The 19,891-nt window shown below is 40.3% G+C and overlaps 3 protein-coding genes across 13 annotated transcripts; all 3 read right to left on the bottom strand.

Annotated features, from left to right (window-relative positions):
- Positions 1 to 303: 303 nt before the first annotated feature.
- LOC112277994 (ATP synthase subunit delta', mitochondrial) lies at positions 304 to 2,197 on the bottom strand. Of its 2 annotated transcripts, none has more exons than XM_024510940.3 (3): positions 2,141 to 2,197; positions 1,423 to 1,699; positions 304 to 966 (listed from the first exon to the last, which is right to left on the bottom strand). In XM_024510940.3, the coding sequence occupies exons 2-3, from the start codon at positions 1,690 to 1,692 to the stop codon at positions 616 to 618; spliced, it is 621 nt and encodes a 206-aa protein (XP_024366708.1). In that variant the 5' UTR covers positions 1,693 to 1,699; positions 2,141 to 2,197; the 3' UTR covers positions 304 to 615. The 2 variants fall into 2 exon arrangements, with proteins under 2 accessions (XP_024366708.1, XP_024366707.1); XM_024510939.3 differs by having other exon boundaries at positions 2,007 to 2,197.
- Positions 2,198 to 3,966: 1,769 nt separating this feature from the next.
- On the bottom strand, positions 3,967 to 10,763 carry LOC112277725 (uncharacterized). Of its 10 annotated transcripts, none has more exons than XR_016501147.1 (13): positions 10,154 to 10,760; positions 9,732 to 9,843; positions 9,131 to 9,191; positions 8,727 to 8,821; positions 8,335 to 8,405; positions 8,083 to 8,181; positions 7,744 to 7,839; positions 7,232 to 7,436; positions 5,647 to 6,918; positions 5,074 to 5,175; positions 4,750 to 4,875; positions 4,407 to 4,492; positions 3,967 to 4,125 (listed from the first exon to the last, which is right to left on the bottom strand). XR_016501147.1 is itself a non-coding variant. In XM_090247909.1 (12 exons), the coding sequence occupies exons 1-11, from the start codon at positions 10,178 to 10,180 to the stop codon at positions 4,769 to 4,771; spliced, it is 2,247 nt and encodes a 748-aa protein (XP_090104035.1). In that variant the 5' UTR covers positions 10,181 to 10,760; the 3' UTR covers positions 4,357 to 4,492; positions 4,750 to 4,768. The 10 variants fall into 10 exon arrangements, 2 of the variants coding, with proteins under 2 accessions (XP_090104035.1, XP_090104034.1); XR_016501148.1 differs by having other exon boundaries at positions 4,407 to 4,505; XR_016501146.1 differs by having other exon boundaries at positions 4,407 to 4,875; positions 10,154 to 10,759.
- Positions 10,764 to 12,243: 1,480 nt separating this feature from the next.
- On the bottom strand, positions 12,244 to 15,054 carry LOC112277926 (uncharacterized). Its single transcript, XM_024510785.3, has 4 exons — positions 14,560 to 15,054; positions 14,133 to 14,228; positions 13,167 to 13,946; positions 12,244 to 12,997 (listed from the first exon to the last, which is right to left on the bottom strand). The coding sequence occupies exons 1-4, from the start codon at positions 14,784 to 14,786 to the stop codon at positions 12,805 to 12,807; spliced, it is 1,296 nt and encodes a 431-aa protein (XP_024366553.1). The 5' UTR covers positions 14,787 to 15,054; the 3' UTR covers positions 12,244 to 12,804.
- Between the last annotated feature and the right edge of the window lie 4,837 nt (positions 15,055 to 19,891).

A 19,891-nucleotide genomic window follows, 5' to 3' on the forward strand; every position in this document is an offset into this window, starting at 1 on the left:
AAGCGTCAATCATTAGAGAAATTTATTAAAAACAGACAAAAAGATATGAAGCGAAAATTTATCTTTGTAGAGTAAAAATGTTTACCCTCAGTTTTGAAACTTATTGTAAATGAGGTGCATTGATGGTCTTTCATTAAACAAAGTTCACCTCGTAAAAAGTTTGAAATAATGCTAAGAAAGGTTGTTGAATCATTCCCAGTGATCCCCTTATACAAACTGAAAATGGGAACATTTATATTAATACATCCCTTCTCAGATACCAGAATACATCTCTAGAATTCAGGCCCCATCATTCCGCATCACTCATCGTACAGCTTCATGTTTATTGATAAGATGAAAGACCCCCAGACAAGGGACCTTAGTGTAACTTGAGGAGGCACGTTTGTGAAGTTGCTTAAGAATGGTGTAAGAAATGAAGTGATTGGCACTGCCTATCCACTTGGCCAACGGTGGGTTCATCCATACAGCAAAAAGATGAAAATTTTGGAAGTTAACCCCTACAGCTCTGAAGAATTACGCACTGCTGGGTGCCGCAGCACGATGACCATACACATCAAAGATAACCAGCATTTGAGAAACTATTGAGCACGAAGCTGAATCAACGTTAACAAAAGCTCACGCAGAAACGCCTAGCGCTGCCTGCAAAGCGCTGTGTACTTCGAGGCCAATTTGGGCCTCTGCTCTTTCCAAATCATCCTTGGCGTTAGCGACCTTCTGAGTGTACTCTTGAACTCCCTTCTTAACTTCCTCGGGATCGAATTTGTCCAAGGATACTGCCTCAATTGCAACAATATCCGCAACAGAGTTAGCATGCACGAATGCAAATCCACTACTGACAAAGTACTGCTTAACATCAGCGCCTTCATGAACAGACATGAGTCCAGGCTTCAACTCCGCAATAGTGGGAACGTGGCCAGGCAAAACTCCCATCTGTCCTGATGTTGCTGGCACAATGACCATATCCACCTGCAGTCAGCATGCAAACAGCGTCAGTCATGTAATAACAATGGTCTTTCGCTGAAGCTATGTCAAACGAGCAGCAAAGAGGAGAAATGATTTGACAATACAAAGATGAGTATACAAACACTAGATCTGTTATGAACAAGTTGGAAAACAGAACGAATATCGACTCTTCGTTGATCTCCCTTGAATCTTGGAAGGAATGAAAATGCATCTGCCTAGTACGATGAGCATTTTACATTCAGGGTAACCGAGACTAGAGCATGAAGAGGAGGCAAAACCGGATATTGCAAAGATTGAGGACTTCAACGACTGTAAACAACACGCTTAGAAAGAGACTAGAAGAAGGAAAAATAGGTAAACAAAAGACACTCGCACATTCTAAATGGTGCTGCAAAGACATTCCTAGAACCTTCAAACTACTCGGAAACACAGCAAAACACGAGCTGGAGGAACCCTAACCTCTTTAGCCTGCATCTCGAACTGGTGAGGAAGTACAAAGTTTACTGTGAGTTTGGTGGGTAAGGTTGTAGCAACAGGAGGTCGAGCACTCATGTACTCGCTTGGAAAATGAGGCAAATCATAATTCGGAGCAACCTTTTTCCAGTCTTGCTTGAAGGATTCAGGAACAATCGCCTCGGCAGGAGCAGCGTCTGCAAAACTGCGTGCCAACACGGGCCGGCATGCAGCCCATGTCCTCAGACCAGACCTCAGTCCCTGCCTGCCAAGCATTGTTTCCCTGCCCACACATCACACCATTCACATAAACATATCGAAACCATTCCCGTTGCGAACGTGCACTCCACAACGTACGATCACCTTCAAAATCCTAATTCACTCTCGACATGAACACATAACCCACGTTGTATTAAGCGAAGGAGCTACGAAGATCAATACCAACAATTCAATTCTACGTAATTTCTAGAAATTCTCAAAAGCCTAGCACATTCTCCACACCCAAAACACACAGAATTACGACATCCATCACACGCTTCGCTCAAATTCAACCAAATAAGGGATCCAACAAGGGAAACACCGCCAGAAACCTTCGGAATCGCGTGCACTGGGGCACTAAACCACGTCCAGCAAGCGAGGACTTCTTCGTGCTGGATGTGAAGGAACACTCACTCTAAGTCGACAATGCGAAGAGCAATGACAACTTGAGAAATTGGGTACCCACCAAATCGATTGGAACTAATCCCAGAAGACAGAGCACAGTACGAGCGATGAGCTCAACTGATGAAGATCCGATCGAGAGGCCGGAGATGAGAGATCAAATGGGGGGGGGGGGGGGGGGGTTCTCGAGCAGCGTTTCCAGGCAACAAAGGGCAACGGCAAACAAAACAAACTCTCGTACAAGAGGGGCGACGGGGCAGGACGGGCGTGTTCTCCGCGGAGCCGGGTTTCGTCACCCGGCCCGTTCGAAGCTGGGGACCGGGCCTCTTATTATTACACTATAATAAGTCAATAACTTGGGCTGTAACTTCGCCATTGGCCCATACCATTGTCTAGAGAGTGCGAGTTCGTTTTTTATTTGGTGCTTGTAACAAATGTTTGGTTTTGTGGGTATATTGCAATCTAAATGACATAATTTATTTATTTTTGTACATGTATATCTCTTACATAAAACAGCCTAGAAGATGAACCAAAGGAGACAGAAACTATTTTTAATTGTCTTCATATCTCATTGTTTTCATCAGAGGTGAAGCAAAAGTTGAGTTATGCAGCAATTCACATGGCCTTAACAGAATTAGGTTTACAGATTCACGTGGCCTTAACAATGCAAACGATTCATTTCTACCTCAAAAAAGGATATCACATTGGTTTTTTCCTAGCCAACAACATGGGTTTCCACTAATATATATAGAGAGAGAGATGTGATGTTTATATCTTAAATTAAAACTATATTAGAAGTGGCTGTCAACATAAGATTTAAGTTGCAAAATACATCTATATAATAATTTATGTTCATCTTTTATGTTTTTATTTTATTTTACCAATAATTAGGTTTGAATTTGTTTTTAGTTCCTAAAATGTAATAGAATAAAAACAAATAATGCATTTGAATAATCTCAATATATATATAGATATGTTGAAATTCAAATATCATAGTATCATTTATTACTTTGAGCTTTTTAATGTGAATATCTTTCACTCTATGTAAGAAAAAAAAATCTTAAAATTAGAGGCTCTATGAATTTGTTTCTATTTTATTTTATCTATCTTGAACATGCATAAACCAAATAAAATCAAAAAATAAACATGCATTCATTTGCTATCCCTTTATTTTACTTCACAAATAAAGATTATTTAAACAAATAGATAATTAAAATAAATATTTCTAATTCTATTTTCTGATTATTAATTTGCATAAAATAATACAAATATAGCAATATAAAAGGTTCAACACCAACCAAAAAGACCATTATGATACTTTTACCAAAGTATTCACAATCTTTTATAACTTTATTAGACAACATCTCTATATGTTGCAAACATTTTAAAAAGATGTGCATGTTACACACACAACAACAACAACAACAACAACAACAAAAAAAAAAAAAAAAAAAAAAAAAAATGTAATATTCGAAAACCAAACAAATGTTTTTATTGCTCTGACTAATATTATTATCACTAAAAACATTTATCAATGTAAATCTAACTTATTCATGAAATTTTGTTATTTATAATATTTTTTAAAAATATTTTTTTTATTTCGAAACTGTAATCAAGACAAATGAATAAACACCTGATTTATTTCTTACAATGAATACATAAAAGTTGCATTGTAAATATTTTCTACTACGAAATTATTCTATACATATTGGATTTCATGCTTTTATATTTGATTTGGTTTTAATGAAAGCTCATTTTAAGTATAAAAATTATTGTGGTAAAGTGTGGGGTTATTTAACTTATACTTTTATTTGTCATTTTTTAAAGCAAAGCTTTAAAAAAATTAAAAATATTGCATTTAAAATATGATTTTTCAGTAATTTCTCAATTTAACCGAAAATATATATTTAGATATTAGACAAAACATTTTATTACATATTGTCCCATTTTGTTTGATTTCATCACAGAATTCAGTGATGTTTCATGCCATTGATATCATTGTGTTATCAATAATCTCTACTGCATCTTGTTTTAGGTTTTTTTATATACCTTTTGGCAGAAGTGATGTTGTTGTTAGAATATAATTGTTATTCATTAAAAGATTGTAATCATTTTGTGGATTGAATAATTGAAATACATTTGTATACTTGTTTATTTGTATAGGGGTTTATAAATTTGACATAACCTTGTTGTAGACATGTTTCTTAGAAAACAATTATAGTTTTATTGTGTTGTAGTATCATATTATTTTACAGTGTCAATTGATGCAAAATTGAGGTCATATTCAATCTTATAAGCATAAACTTAAAATATCAATTATTGTCTCTTACAATCTTCGCCTTTACTAGTGTGCGATGCGTCTTTATTTCAATGCTGTGCATTATAATTTGTCCAATATTGAAATTTTTGAAAAATACTGTTAACAACACCTTTAATATAAAGCTTAGTACAATTATCTTTTTTACGAGCAAACTGGTTTCTAAGGTAAATTAACGTTCAGATTAAACATAAACTTTGTTTTGTTGTGTATGACAAGAAATACAGGTGCAAAAAATTTATCCCTAAGTATTGAGCCTACAGGTAAACAAAATGATTAGCAAATTCAACCCTAAGAAACTTGTAGATTATTTATTAAATCATTTATTTCTTGATTTGTAGATGATGAGGGTATACTTGACTATTGCATGCAGGTTCATCTTGAGGTTCCGAGGATGTAAGGATGTGACATTCTGTTAGGTATCTTGCAATTACATTGTGTTGATGGACTGGCTAATGGGCTTGGTTTATGCAAACCTGTGCCTGGCAGACAAATCATTTGTCAGAGTATTGGCCAAGGACTTGCTGACTTATCTTAACTCGTGGATATTGCATGGAGGAGACAGTTCACAAGAGAATGTATAATAATTCTGCAATAAAACTTTCTGTATGGTTACCGTCGACCATAACGTAGGTATAATCAACCCTAGGTTAAAAGCACTGCTCTGTTCAGCTTGTCACCTGTCACGCAGCACCTCCCGGAATGGTGAAGCCGGTTGGTGAGCAGCTCTTGACCATCGGCGATTTCAGGTTCAGATGATCCGAAGAGGTGATCAAATCTCCCTGCAAACACACCTGACATGTTATCAACCTCAAAGATATGGAGCTCCATCACTTTCGACGCTGTTAGAGCAATTGCTCTGTACGGGGCTGAACCAATTTTTTACATCTTGATCTCGTGTCTTCGATGGGTTTTTTCCTTTTTATTATTTTCATTTATACATTGCCAAAGATCTCCTTAGATGCTTCACAGGTTTTTCTCGATGAAATATTTGTCCAGCCTGCTCGAACATCTCCAATCCAGATGTCCTTGAGCGGAAGTTGCTGTCCGTCCTCGAGATTGAGAAACAGAAATAGAAACTTCCATTTGTCGCCTCTGCAATTGTCAGTGCAAGTAAAAAGCGGTTGTCTGAAAGATTACACATGGATACTGGCATACACGGGTGAAGTTACGTCCTTACGTATCCTCAATAGCGCCTGCTTTAAATTGCTGTTCCATAACTCCTCTGCGAGAGAAGGTATCCTGGGGAGTACCTTTCAGATTAAGAAGCGTCATGGTCATCTCAGACATGAAGCTATTCCATTGTGAATCTTCTTTGCTTGTTACTGTTGACGAAGGTAATGTTCGTTTCAAGTCCAGCGGAGTGATTATTGGTGGCATCTCTTGATTATCTCCAGCTTTACACCCTTTACCATTCAGAAATTGCAGCTCCAAACGCTTGACTGCATTGGGCTTCATCTTAGCCCTTCTTTTCTGTTTGTCTGGGCAAGTTTGCAAGCTTTTGTTGCCCAAAAGCGGCACCAAAGGATCGACCGTGTGATGTGTGATCTGTCGAGAGCTAGGATTCTGAGGGATTTGTTTCCCCTTTTTCCTCATTTTCAACTTTTTCCCTGAATGGAAACAAGTTTCATTCCTCAGAACTGAAAGACCACTCATCCTTGACTCGATGTTCTTCTTGAGTGTCGCTGGAAATGGTTTCTGAGATGTGGTGGAACCACTCATATATGTATCTCGACTTGAAAGCTGCTCCCAAGGAGCGATGTCTTCAGATGCTGATTTATAAGATTTGTTGCGAGCACTCACTGGAGCACTGCCTGAACCTTTAAAATAGGCTTTACCCTTGGATGTTCTACGAGTGGGGTTCGCACCTAACACTCGACTTTGATCAGGAGCAGTTTCAGGTCTCAAGGTTGACGGTGCTGTCGTCGGCCTTCCCATCTCGCAGGTTCGTTTACAACTCAAATACTTCCTACTGTCAGACACAATTTGGCTGGAACGCTCGGACTCGAAGTTCACACTTAGCATTGTGAGGTTATTCATAGAATACAGGCACTGCCTGTTTGTCATTGGCGTACTAACCAAACGCCTGTGAAAACGCTCAGGTATGGATTTGGTTCTTAAAGGTAGTTTGTTGATGGCAACATGAACCCCTGGACTCCTGCACATTGGTCTCTGATTTGAAGAGTCACCCGCAGCCATGCTTTTATGAATTGTACTGCCTGATATCTGTTTTCTAATGACATGCGTCTTGGGCTTTGCAAGGAAGTTTTTTTTATGTTTGTCTACTGTAAAGTCTCGAAATTCAGAAACAACAGCTGGCTTCACTGTGGAAAAAGCTTCTTTCGGAAAAATTGGAACTGAAACGTCCCTAAGAACAGCAGTGTCATCAGAAATTAGGGCTGCAGTTGGAACTTCCAGCTTGTTGTCCCTCAGGTCAACTAACAACAGCACTTTCTTTTCTTTCATGACTGCCCCAAACATGCTTGCTCCTTCGCGAGTCAGTTTATTGCACTGCAAATTCAAAGCTTCACCCAATGTTGAATAGCAATTAATACGCATGAAGTGAATCCTAATGCTAAACTGAGGTGCACCTTGACAGGCGGTGCAACACTTTGACAACCTGCCATGAAAGTAGACCATGTTACAGCATGTAGCAGCAATTTTCCTTGTTTGACTTGTTCACACCACTAGTCCTTGAACGTATTACCAGAAACATTTAACAATCCGCCATATCGTTGTGAGGTTGTAAAGGCCCTCTCAACGGATGGACAGTCAAGAATATAATCATAATTCAGGAATGAACATGTTTTCAAAACCTTCAACTTGTTTGTTTTCTACCTGACAGTGGAGCCTCTCCGTATAAAATTGGACAGAGCTTATTGGCAAGGTCATCGGTGAACTGATTATATGAGAGGTCAAGAACTCTGAGTCCTTGAGGTCCTGCATCAGCAATTTCCTTGGATGGCATACACGTACTGTGACGTGTTGCAGATTGCCGCAAGGTGGATTGCAAGACGAGTTCTTTTAAGGCCCTTGTACTTGTCTGCATCAACATTTCCGCCACGTAATATGTTGAAAGGGCTCCAAAAAATTAGAGCAGATCTGAATGTTTTATATCTTGTTCTTCGAAATTTACATGTCTTCAGATATCAATGGGCTATTTTGTGCATAAATTCATGTATGATGAAAACTTTCCAAGCCTTTAGACACTGTTGCATTACGATAGCCAAGCAGTCGACTGCATCATATTCACATTCAAGATGAATTTGAGTGGGAAAATGAACCTCTACGGATGTTAGAGTTGTCCACTTCCCCTGAAATGGAATTTGATTTGTACTAGCTTTCTTTACCTTTTGCACCTTTGTTTGACATTCCAAAGCTTGCTCAAACATCATCTCGCCAGGCGTATACTCAGCAGGTTTGATTCTCTCACTAAAGGGCATTCCCTGATTTTCCGCCCCGAGTTGGTCAGAAGTTCCATCTTCGCAAATTGCCATTGTTCAATCAGAACAAATCACTGAGAGAGTGAGTGAATTCGTTACTAGAATACATCGCAACCGCCGCGAGACGAATGTAAAATTAAAGAGTAGAAAGAATTGTATACTTCGTCCCCTTTCAACACAACGCCGTGTTGGTATTAGATATTATTTTCATAAGCTAAATTTTTCAAATGAGCGAGACGAACTAACCTTGACGATGTTAACAATAAATGGCACGTTCATATCTGTTAAGCCACATCCGGATAAGTTTAAAGTGTTCAAAGGGACACACTCCCGGAGACTTCTAGCCTGCAGCACTTTTCATACGGTACAATTGTGGTGTTACAAAGAAACAAGGACTTGGCAGCGCCTGTTAGCTTAACAGAATAAATTCTGTTTGTTGTAAGTTAGGCACACATATTATCCAGGAGTTCAAAATATCGCGGATTATTAGGACCTTACCAGGATCTGAAACCTCGTATCTCCGAGCCCACTGTTGGCAAACGACAATAGCCGCAAGGTCTTAGTGGAGCCTGCAAGACCAATCAGCATGGTGATCAGAGGAAAAGAAAGTGACTCATGCAAATTAGGGAGGTACTTAACCTAATTTCGTAATCACAGCTCGACCACCAATCACAACCCAAGCATCTATTACAACAAATATTTTCAGAAATAGCACTGTTGTCTACAAGCATCTAACCTAACCAATCACGAACTGCGTAGACGAGTGACCTGCCTTTGAAATCTCACCAGATTCTCATGAATGCAAAATGACTTACACATCTGTTCAATGTAAAAACAAAAATTCTGACACAATGGTATAGAAATTGTGAAGATTTAAGTGAAGTACACACAAAGAGCCTCAGCAAGTAGTTTAAGTTCTTGATTCCATAGACGCAACCCGAGCTCGAGCTGCTGGAGCCATCCCCCAACAGCTTGCCCCAGGCTCCTGTAACAGCCATGATAAGTTGGGCAATTTAAGTATTGAAAATTCGCTCAACTTTCTAGAAAGTCTGCTTTACACGAAGTAACAGCTTAGGTTTTGACGTTATGAGGGTATGTAGATTGCTAATCCATTGACGAATTGAGAAGACACGTATAATTAATAAATCGAACTCCTGACTTTCCAACATCATAAGAGTACATGCAAATGCCCAAGATTAAACAAATTAATAAACCAGGAATCATATGTATTTTTAAAATTAAAAATGCATGTGAGAAAGTGTCAAAGCCAAAAAAGTGACCGTTCAAGGTTCACCTGGCGAAAAGTAAACAAGCCTGGGTAGTTTTGCGGTCCAGCAGGGTGAAGCGATCATTGACTGTTCACGAATCACACCAAACGATCCTGTTATTACGGTGCAACACTAGCGGTGCAATGCACTGTGGTATGCTCATTAGTGTTGCACGATCTGAATATGGACTGGTTAAAAGAACTTGGTCAGCGTTCACAATCAGGTGCATAGGTGAGCGCAACAGAGCAGAATGCATCACAGATTCCTCGATGTATCAACAGACAAATCTACTGTGGAATGCATCGAGAAGATAGCACACAGAATCTGGACAACATTTGCCACCTCAACGCATGTACGTTTCAGACTATAAATCATTATCGCCATCCAGGTACATTTTCACAAGATGCCTTTAAGTGTGTAGTTCTAATGGCCAGTGATGCGGCTGAAATTCAACACTCATAATTTTAGACTGATATTTTTTTTGCTGGCACGTTCATGGTTTCTGGAGGCGTTGTCGTATTGAGTATAGACAGTGGTATGTACATCGAAAGCCAGTATTTAACAGCTCTGTTGTCCATGGTTTTGAGTATGAGACCAGAACAAGGCAAAACATGGAATGTAATTTACCATCACGTGAGTCTTCTGCAGCAACAAATAAGCGCAGGGCGATGATATTTGGAGCCTTGACTTTGTCAGCCACTGCAATCAATCCCTCAACCGAGAGATCCTTCAAATTCCTCTGTACAAGAAAAGTCCTCGCTCGACTAACTATCAAAAAAAAAAAAAAATAGCATCGTACAGCAGACCAATGCATGGTGCGTGACTTCTTGGAGCTCAACACACGTCTGTGATTCCATGCGACTAAATACAAAGAATGAGATGGGGCTGTTCCATCGCTTCTCTGGATTTAGAAGCTTCTACGTCATCTGGGGATGCTAGGAGAGAATGCGGCGTAGAATGGCAAATCTCATTAAGCGATGCTGAAACGGCATTTGGATCGAACTTCAAATTAAACAGGAAGTTTAAGAAGACGCAGCCCAAGTTCTCACCTCGAGCGAATTGCCCTGCGCTCCCATCCTCGCCGCTTAAAAAACTTCAAACTCGTTCCACAATTCCATCAAACATCTATAACGACCCTTCGGCAGTAATAATTTCTCAACACAAAACTACTGCAACTCATTCCCGTGCCAAAAGAATTCCGGTGCGAACTGTCGCTACGGCAGTGGCCTAACAATCGCACTAATCAACTAAAAGACGAGAAATGCAAATTCAAAAAAAAAACATTGCACTCTATCAACACTCAGGAGCAAATCGGGATATCGTATCCAACCAATCATGATCTTAATCGAGGGGTAAGTTCCTAACTACAGTAATCCATATACATGTGAAAGAAATAGCGACCACGTAAAGGCCACAAAGCCATCTCACTCGCCCTTAATATTCTGCAAATCCCTTAGGCTAAATTAGGTTAAATTCCGCAACCCGTGAAATCTGCCACAACACGAGCTGCCGTAAGAACCCATCGACAAACTCTACCGTCGTCGTCGTGCTCTTAATCCTGAATCAATAAACGTAAGCGTCAGTTTTGCAGAAACACGGCCATTGCGGGAAGGGCCAGTTAGGGTTTCATGGCGTTGGCAAACATACAAAAACAAAACAAAGGCAACTCCCACGTCAGACAGACTCAACCTTTTGCTTTTTTCCCTACTAACTTTTTGCCTTCTCGTTAAAGGAGAAAAAAGTAGAATCAGAGAAAGCTTTTTATTTTTATTCTATTTATACTTTCAGGTTCCTTTTCAGCTTTAGCAAAGAAACCTCACCTTGAATGAATGATATGTATTTGGGTTCACATCGTTGGATTATTGGTTGCAATGTAATATCTCAATTATGATCATGATTGTTTGTTGTTTTTGTTTTGTTACTGTGAGACAAAATAATTCATTATGATTTTTTCTGGTAGGGATTCCAAAAAGATAAAAAAAAATTAAAAATAAAAAATATTAGAGTGTACTATCTAAAAGTTTTTTAGAAAAAATATCAATACATTTATTGATGGCTGTATATCTGTATACACAGAGAAAGAGACGTATCAGAGAAATTTGGAAGTCTTATGTAATTATAAAGTATTCTTTACAATTACTGAAATTTATTTTCATATAAAACTGTTTCTGACTGGAGTCAATAGAAATAAATTAATGACAGAATAATTACTTTTAGATCCATATTGAAAACCAATTACTCCATCGTGAACTATTTGTTTCTACATTTTTATCTGAAAAAGACTGCATTACAATAATTGTAGATGCAGTTTTACGAATTGAATACAATTTGCTTCAAAATCCTATCATGATACATTCCTCATCAAACAGTATGCAACAACCAAGCTCTAGTATCATACAAGTTAAGCAAATATATTCAAAATCGTTCTTTGTAAACAAAAGCAGAAAATTGAAAACTAGTTGGGTTGCATTCCAAGGTTAAAACATTGTTGAAAGTTTAACCCAGTTCAAAATTCTAAACTGTTACATTAAAGTTATAAAGTTTTTGTTATGTTGTAGCATCTCAGGCAAAATATAAGCATCACGGTACAGATATATAGATATATATATATATATATATATACATGAACACACGATAATGCAAGATCGTGAGAACTGTGAACCCACGATGCCTAATCCCTGAGTGTCGGTGACAGAAAAGATGCCGCGAATCTTCAGTCTTTTGATTGGTGGTTTCGATTGTTTGCACGACCTGTTTTAGGGTATGGAGAATTCTGATGTCAGGGTTGAGCTCACAAGTAGTGACGATGAGATCAAGGCAACTTAATGAGGCGCAAAAATAACTTTCTTTTTATGCCAGAAGAATTGTCAAATGCGAAGAGGAAAACAACTGTACTTATGGGTCAGAATTTAACCCATATTTTGCTATGTTGTGAGCTGGCACCTTCACTGTTGACGACAAGCTCAATTGTCTCAAAGTAAATGGTTCTGCGAATGTGCACTTGGAGGCCAGCATTGAGATGATGTGAATTTCAACACCGACAGAGGAAACCAGAAGTAGAAGTGTGTATATATCAATTTGTCGGTACCATTGAAATCAGTACGGTGAAGCAGAAGATGGAAGACAGAGGGCAGAGAGATAAGTGTACGCTGTGACCATAGAGATGGTCGTGTTATTTACTTTGATAGAATATGAAGTAGTTGTACATATAATACTCATCACAGATGACCGATTGTTGAAGAGGGCAAACCCTCCCGGACATCCGGATGTGGTAGATTTTCTTGTACATGGCCAAACAATGACCACCCTATGGCATTAGGGAGATCATCATTCCAGAGTTTAGGGCTAGGAAATTTGAACACTGAGAAACTGAACTATCCAGCCCCGGGATGTGCTGGTATAACTAGCTCATGTCGACAAACCGAAGCGTTGGACTTCAATACCCAGAGAACCTATGCCCCCGAAAACCTAGCTGTGACATCTGGCGAGTGAACGTCCAGACACATCACATCTGAAAAGGGTGAAGGCTTTCTGAGACGGGATCTTCACTTAAAAGATGGAAGAAACCATACGAGAAATTTTTAATGGATTTTACTCTAATCTAAAAGCTGGGGAGGGGAAAAAAAATCGTTTTTGTTTGAGTTTTTCAGCAGAGGAGGAAGAAGACTACAGGAAGGAAGGGTACATTGGGTAAGACATGCTATCTGGCCAGAATGAGAGAGTTGTTCCAGGAATTGTATGTCCCGCGTGGTGACTTGTTGGCGAAGTCAAGGTGGTCGATCTGAACACCCAACGAGTTCAGAGTGTCGCGTAGTTGTTGCACTCGGAGAGGGTAATTTATGACTGCGTCCAATCCTGCAGACATGTCGTCTTTGTGGATCGAGCTTTTCCATCTGCACCGACCGTGAAACACTAGTTAGTTATGGTGACTGGCTGAAACAAACAAAGTCGCGTATATAGGGGGAAAAAAAAGAAAAAGAAAAAGAAAAAAGGCACTGCCTAAGCAAGACAATCGTAGTTGCAATGCGATATTAAAAAATAAAAATAAAAATAAAAAATTACCTGTCAAGGTCTGTTACAGCAACAAGGACAACTCGAGCTGTGATGTTTGGGCTGCTGCAGCTAGACTCCATGTTCCGGAGTTGCCGGAGCAAAGCATAATCTTCGCCCCGTGCAGCGTCAAGGTTAACAAATACAATAGAGAAGCCTTCAGGATCTTGCATGCTTTGTTCGAAAATGAATATGGCTTCGTCGGCGTTAGTCGCACACGAGACTTCGAAGCCGCAACGCTCAAGCATAAGGCTCAGAGACTTGCGGCCTCGAACGTTGGTGTCCACGACCATGGCTCTTGCTTGGGTCAAACTGCTGCGTCCCAGGCTGTTACTAGCACCACGCAGGGTCTCCGAGCTCTGCTCACTCTTGCACCAGTCTTGAGAGCACACAGAGGAGCCTTCAGCTTCGTAGACGGCATTGGAGGGGTCACCATACATGTAAATGGCGTCTCTCACCTCAGCGAAGTACGGTGACAACGGTTGCTCCAGGGCTGCCAGGAAAGGATCTTCGCTTCCACGAGGACTACCATAGCTGTTCAGCTGTTCCTCCTCCAAATCAAGGATGCTCATGTGGTCCATCACACTCACATTGCAGTCCAATTTCAAGGCAGGCTGTTCAATGCTTGGTGGGCTCAGCGGCATGATAACACAGACGACTCCCATACCGTCTCTGCGCGCATTAGCCGAGAGGACTGCCTTCACGTTTTTGCCCCACTTCGTCTTCAAGGTCCAAACCTCCTGAGCTATGTCTTGACCCTCAAGAGCAGCCTTTAGAATATCTTCGCAATCCCTGGCAGAACAAAGAATCTCAATTATTAGAAATAATCCGTAACTTCACTGCTTCCCAAAACCACAGAGATGTGAAACTAGAGCACGGCAGAGCTAACGCGACAGAAAGCCATTCTTCAAGACAGTTGTCGGCAAACGAAAGAGAAAGTCGAAATCAAAGAGGTGCAATTCTGGACCGTGTACTTGCCTGTCCGAGATTGAGAGATTGCTGAATAAAGAGGCGGTAAACTTGGGCAAGGCAAACACTTCGGCCTCAGTCCAGCCGGTAGCCTCCATGGCACGTCTGTAAGACCACGAGAAAACACAATCGTCATTAGAATACACTTCCAAGCTACACGAGACCCAGAAGCTGTCCAACTAGAAGTGAAGCACATGGATCCTCTCGGTCAAGATGATCTTAGCAGACGATCAAGAAGCAGGCCAGGCGTGTGTCACATGCTCGGGGCAACACACTTCCTCAATGACCACCCTTCTAGTTCTCCACCAAGGACAAGTCAAACCAAGAAATGACATGATACGCTCGCACAACGTGTCAGATTATCTTCGAACCCCCTTCATAGCCCCCGACTGAATCGACGGAAGAAGAAGAAAAATTCAGACACCCAATAGCTCACCTGTTCCAAAAGGTGCAACGCATATTCATGTCCACCCCAAACATGGGCACGGGGAGCTCGTCAGCGTGCACAAGCGAGTCATTCTGTTCCAAGGCCCTCTTATCACTCCCAGCGCGTGGTGAACCAGTGAGCTCTGCGACAAAGTCGAGGGCAGCACGCTTGTGATTATCCACCCCTCCCACCATGCCCCCGCCACTACCCAACTTCTTGTGCACTTCCAGAAACATTCTCAGTAGCAACACAGGCTCCGCAACACAAACACCGCACCAACTACACCTCCTCTTGCCTCCCCCTCCCAGCAACACCCTAATCACCCACCTCTCTTCACAAATCTCCTCCTTCGGCTACCTCTACTACCACCACTACACTGAGCTGGAGACTACCAATCCGTCGACGAGACTCGCCTCGATCACACCAGAAATCACCTACAAATTCCTCCCCCCGCAATTCTCTGCACGATAGAATCGTTGAGAAGACACACTTCCAGCGCCCGCGACGGGAAATGTCTAAAAGAAGCGGACCAGGAAGTATCTAAATATACGCGAGTGATGCGCTGCCTCCGTGCTTCTCCAACGCCAGCCTGGTCTGTAGCAAATCCTATATGGTAGGTAGATAGGCAGGTGGCCCGCTCGCCTGCTTTGTGAAAGCAAGCAAGTTCACTCTTGACTCTAGTAACGTGGAAAAATTCGGCATCCCCTTTCCTTTTTTTAACTGGCATTTCTGGCCCTCAAGCACAACCAAAAACTGTAGCTGGCCCAACTTTCACACCACAGCTACTGCTCTGCGTTGTGTAGCCTCTGATACAAACAGTCCATAAACTCACTCATTTATCACGTCGCGATGAGACCCTCCGACTCTTGCTCCGACGAAGCTCTTATCTGCAAGGAAACGCTGGTGGATTACATATTTATATATTTATATCGATATTTTATTTCTATTTTATTCTATTTTTGAATCCTTGTGTGGTTTAATATTATCTTTAATCATATAATTCCAATTTGTATAGTATGAATTGGAATTATAAGGAGCTGCAGTACACACACATGATCCACTGGATGTATTTAAATATGTATTTCCCTTCATAATTATTTTGCAGGAATAAGCGCAAAATTCATATTACATGAGTGATTGTAAATATAATTTAAGCTATCACCTCGATTCGATCAACATGCTCCACCTTCTCTCTTTCTTCCCCTCCTGTTTGGGACTTCCCCCGACTAACCCCAACATTGTTGAAATTCTTGACTGTATGTGAGAATGCAGTTGCCGTGAACGCCTCGTCGAAGTTACCGCAGTGCGCCACAAAGTCAAAGTTGTTCATCATTTGCCAGATTGATTCCAGCCCAATTAGGCTTCTTTGATCGCTCAATCACCGATTCTGCAATCGTAATCGACGCGTCGCCGAGATTACCGAGAGCCTCTTCACCTGTGCAGCTGCATCATAATTCTGGACGGTGACAATGACTGATTCAGCGGTAGATCGCAACCAGGATCTCACATTGGGTAGGCTAGTAGTAGAATCGCAGGCTCATGAGAGTCATTTGCAACTGCTCCAATTCATGGGGCTCCATTACAGCATTCTTTTTACTCTCGGCGTGGATCGTCTGACCCCTCGCTGTGACCCCTCGCGGACGTCCGATCGGCCCCACTGACGTATCTCAGAGAACGGTGCGAGAAGAGAAATCCTACCTCGCCAGCCCGGCTGCGTCCTGCAGAATCCAGGAGCTGTACAACAGACAACTCCGTCGGCCAGGCGCACCACAACTGTTGGCAGCAAAGCACGCGAGTCACTCAAACTTCGAAGGCTACGCAGCGGCTCTACCGTTCACAATCCTCAACACAGATACCCACCCACCATAATTTATGTTTTTTTGCTGTTCCTCGATCGCCACAAGCCGGATAGCCGAAACCCCACACGAGTGTCAAAAATCCATGACTCCCCAATTAAAGTTTCCTTTTCACGCTCCGGTCGGCAATTCAGCCTATCGTGCTGGTGGTGCTGCTGCAGCACCAGCATCAGCAATGACAGGAGCGTTAGCAGTGGGGTGAGGTGCTGGAGGGGGTGGGACGAGGCGTGGTGTGTAGGCAAGCATCGGGGTGGGATGAGGCGTGGTGGCGCAGCGAAGGTCACACCCATCACAGCAGCGTCGGAGTGTCCGGCGGGCGCCATGTGTCCGGCGCGCGCTTCTCCAGCTCTGTACAATGCATGCAAACGGGTGGGTAGGAGTGGGGTGGGTGGAGTGGGTGACGACCTCAAATTCTTCCTCTTTTCTTCATCTGCGTCTAATTTCATCTTTCTTTCTTCGTCCACACTCGGGATCCACGAGGTGGCGTCGCGACGGTCTCACGGCGTGGGCCGGACCTACAGCTACGACGCGCGCGACAAACGCCGCCTGTCGCGCCGACGCCGAGAAGGCGGCCTTTTGCTTGTTGTGAGCCTTCACCAAAGCCATAATTGGATGAAAATCGTCCGTCATTGTGACGACATTCATTCTTCCTGGGGGGGGTTTTGACGTTTGTAGTTTCTTTTGTGCATGTAGTGGTTAAATGAGTGGTGTGGTTGGTTGTGGAAAGGATGCACATGATTAGGGTTAGGGTTTAACAATGTGATGAATTATCAACATTGTAAATAAAAGTTTACATTAGTTAGTGTGTGTGTGTTAGTGTGTGAAGTTTTATGGGGATTACTAGGGAGTATGGAATTGTGGCATGTGATGATGGGATTACAAAGGTTCTTTTTTAAGCTCAATAAAAAGGGTTTGCTAAACCTTAAGTGAAGGTGGTTTTAGGGGAGTGTGTTGGAATGAGTAAGATGCACACAATGCCTACTTGAATGTTGATGCCTCATGCATACTACTCATGATCATCATTTCGTATAGTGAATTCTTTCATAATCAATGTCCATTGGAATGATATAATTGACGACTTAATATTAATGACTTAATATAATGAACAAAGAGAAGAGGAAAGGAAAAAGAAGGAATGGAAGTTGTGGAAAGAAATGGAATTAATAGGATAAAGAAAAACTGACAACTTATATCTGGCATAACTAACAACCTTATCCTCTCTAAAGCACGCAGGTCCAGACTGGCACTCAGGGACCAAACGAATCCTCTTGGGAACACCCCCCACTCACAAACCCTAAAAACCAAAACCCAACTTTAATCTGCATAAGTTCCCAATGTTCCCAACCCATGTTCCCCATGTGGGTCCACAATGTTCACAACACTTCAAGGATAAGCATTGTGAGCAAAAACATGTTTTTGACCCCTCCTCAAGAATACTTCACTGCGACCACTTTGCAAAGAATCGATCGTGGCTCCCCAGTTCTAGGTCTGAAGACCTAACCTAACACTGTAAGACTTTGAAATCACTAAGACGTCTACAGTGGAGAAGAGGGGGACGGGTCTTGAAAAGGCCAAAAATAAATGATGTAGGGGTACCTCCATAAAATAATAGATTATTGGATGTTTGTAGAGCATCTCACAAGTTGGAGAGTCAAATCTCGCCTACTTCACTTGGACCAGACCGAGTCCACCCTCTTGAAATCCCCATCATTGGCACACTTGGAGTCTAATTATACTCTACTGATACGGTAAGTTATAACATTGCAAAATATAGTGCCACCACCAACTTCTTAGCACTAAGTGAATGAGAGAAGTATTGGCAATGAGTCAAACAGGTTTGTAGTTACAAACTGATTCAAATAAGTGTTTTTTTAATAATAATATTACAGGCAATAGTATCCTCCTAATTCAATACTATATTACAACATCGTTTATATCCTGTCTTTTATAAAGTTTTACAAATTGGTAGAGAATAGAATAAAACAAGAATCATGAATACACATACATACAGAAACATGTCAAAAACTTTGAAATATTAAAAAATATATATGCAAATATACTATGAACTTATATTTAAGAACACGATTTGGTCTTGTACAAGGATTCTAATGCAAATATAATCATCTTTGTAGTACTATAAATCTGTATATTACTCTTATGAATAATATAGAGTTTGTATGATTGATATGACTAGTTTTGTTAAATAATAAACAAAACATAATAGTAGAAACCACATTTTTTACACCCATAAAGAATATCTCACTGACTTTTCAATTTCTGAAAATGTATTTTTAAAATTTTATATGTAAAAAAAAAAAAGAAACCATAGAAGATGAAAAAAAAAAAAAAAAAAAAAAAAAAAAAAAAAACACACAAAACCAATTACATACAGGAAAAAACCACAATATTGTGTGAAAAAACAGACATATATATATATATATAGAGAGAGAGGGAGCAAGGATTAGATAAAAGATTTACAATTTCTGACATATGTAACAAGAACTTTAGATAATGCATGAAAACAAACAAAGAATGGGTACATTTAATATTGTTACTTGATCGCATTTAACAATTAATAATGCATTCCAAAATGATGTTGCAATGGCTTTGATGGTTGTTTCATTGTATTTAAGAGTTGACATTGTGCATCTTGTTACTAACATGGATAGAAATTATTTTGTTTTTATCCAACGAACTTAAATTCATCTTTAAGGATATGGTAATAGATCAATCTCCATTTTTAAAACATGTACTTTAATAATACATATTCTCATTGAATTCCAACCACATAATTTTTAAAACATGACGATCTTAATTCTAATTTTCTGTACACAAGTTTTTAGACGCATACTTCAAAATTTCTCATTACAAAAACATCAAGTAATACTAGATAATTTCCTTTCTATTTGAAAAAATAATATTACCCAAACATGAATAAACTAACAAGTCATGCATATGTCATCTAGTGAAATCAATTTAATTATTGCAACAAATGTTACATTTTGAAGATAATTTACATATACTAAATTTAATATATATTCTGTGAGTAGTATAACCATCCAAATCTATTATTGTCAAGTGAAATATTCATGCTCCCTGACATGAAAGTGATATATTTAGTCATATTGTGCTTGAAAAAGAACAAAAGCAAGAAGTTAATTTGCTTGAACAAAGTGTTAACGTGTCTACAAATTAAATTAAAGTTAAGTCTTCTTGTTTCCACTTTCATAACAACAGCAGAGAAAATGAAATTATATACACGCTTTAGTGATTTTTGCTTACTGCACATAAACACAAGTCGTATTAGATTGATAGCGTAATGTTTTCGCTGTATATTCCAAAACCCATTTAATATAATGGTAGGTACATCATGCGCTTTTGCGAATCACTGCTACAAAGCAGCCCCTTCGTTAATATACGAGGGCCCACAGGCTGAACTGTCGGCGCTCCGTCCACGTGGAATCCTAATCGGAGGAATGGCAGGG

The sequence above is a fragment of the Physcomitrium patens genome, chromosome 26 (genome assembly GCF_059467195.1).
Source record: "Physcomitrium patens ecotype Gransden chromosome 26, ASM5946719v1, whole genome shotgun sequence".
NCBI lineage: Eukaryota > Viridiplantae > Streptophyta > Bryopsida > Funariales > Funariaceae > Physcomitrium > Physcomitrium patens.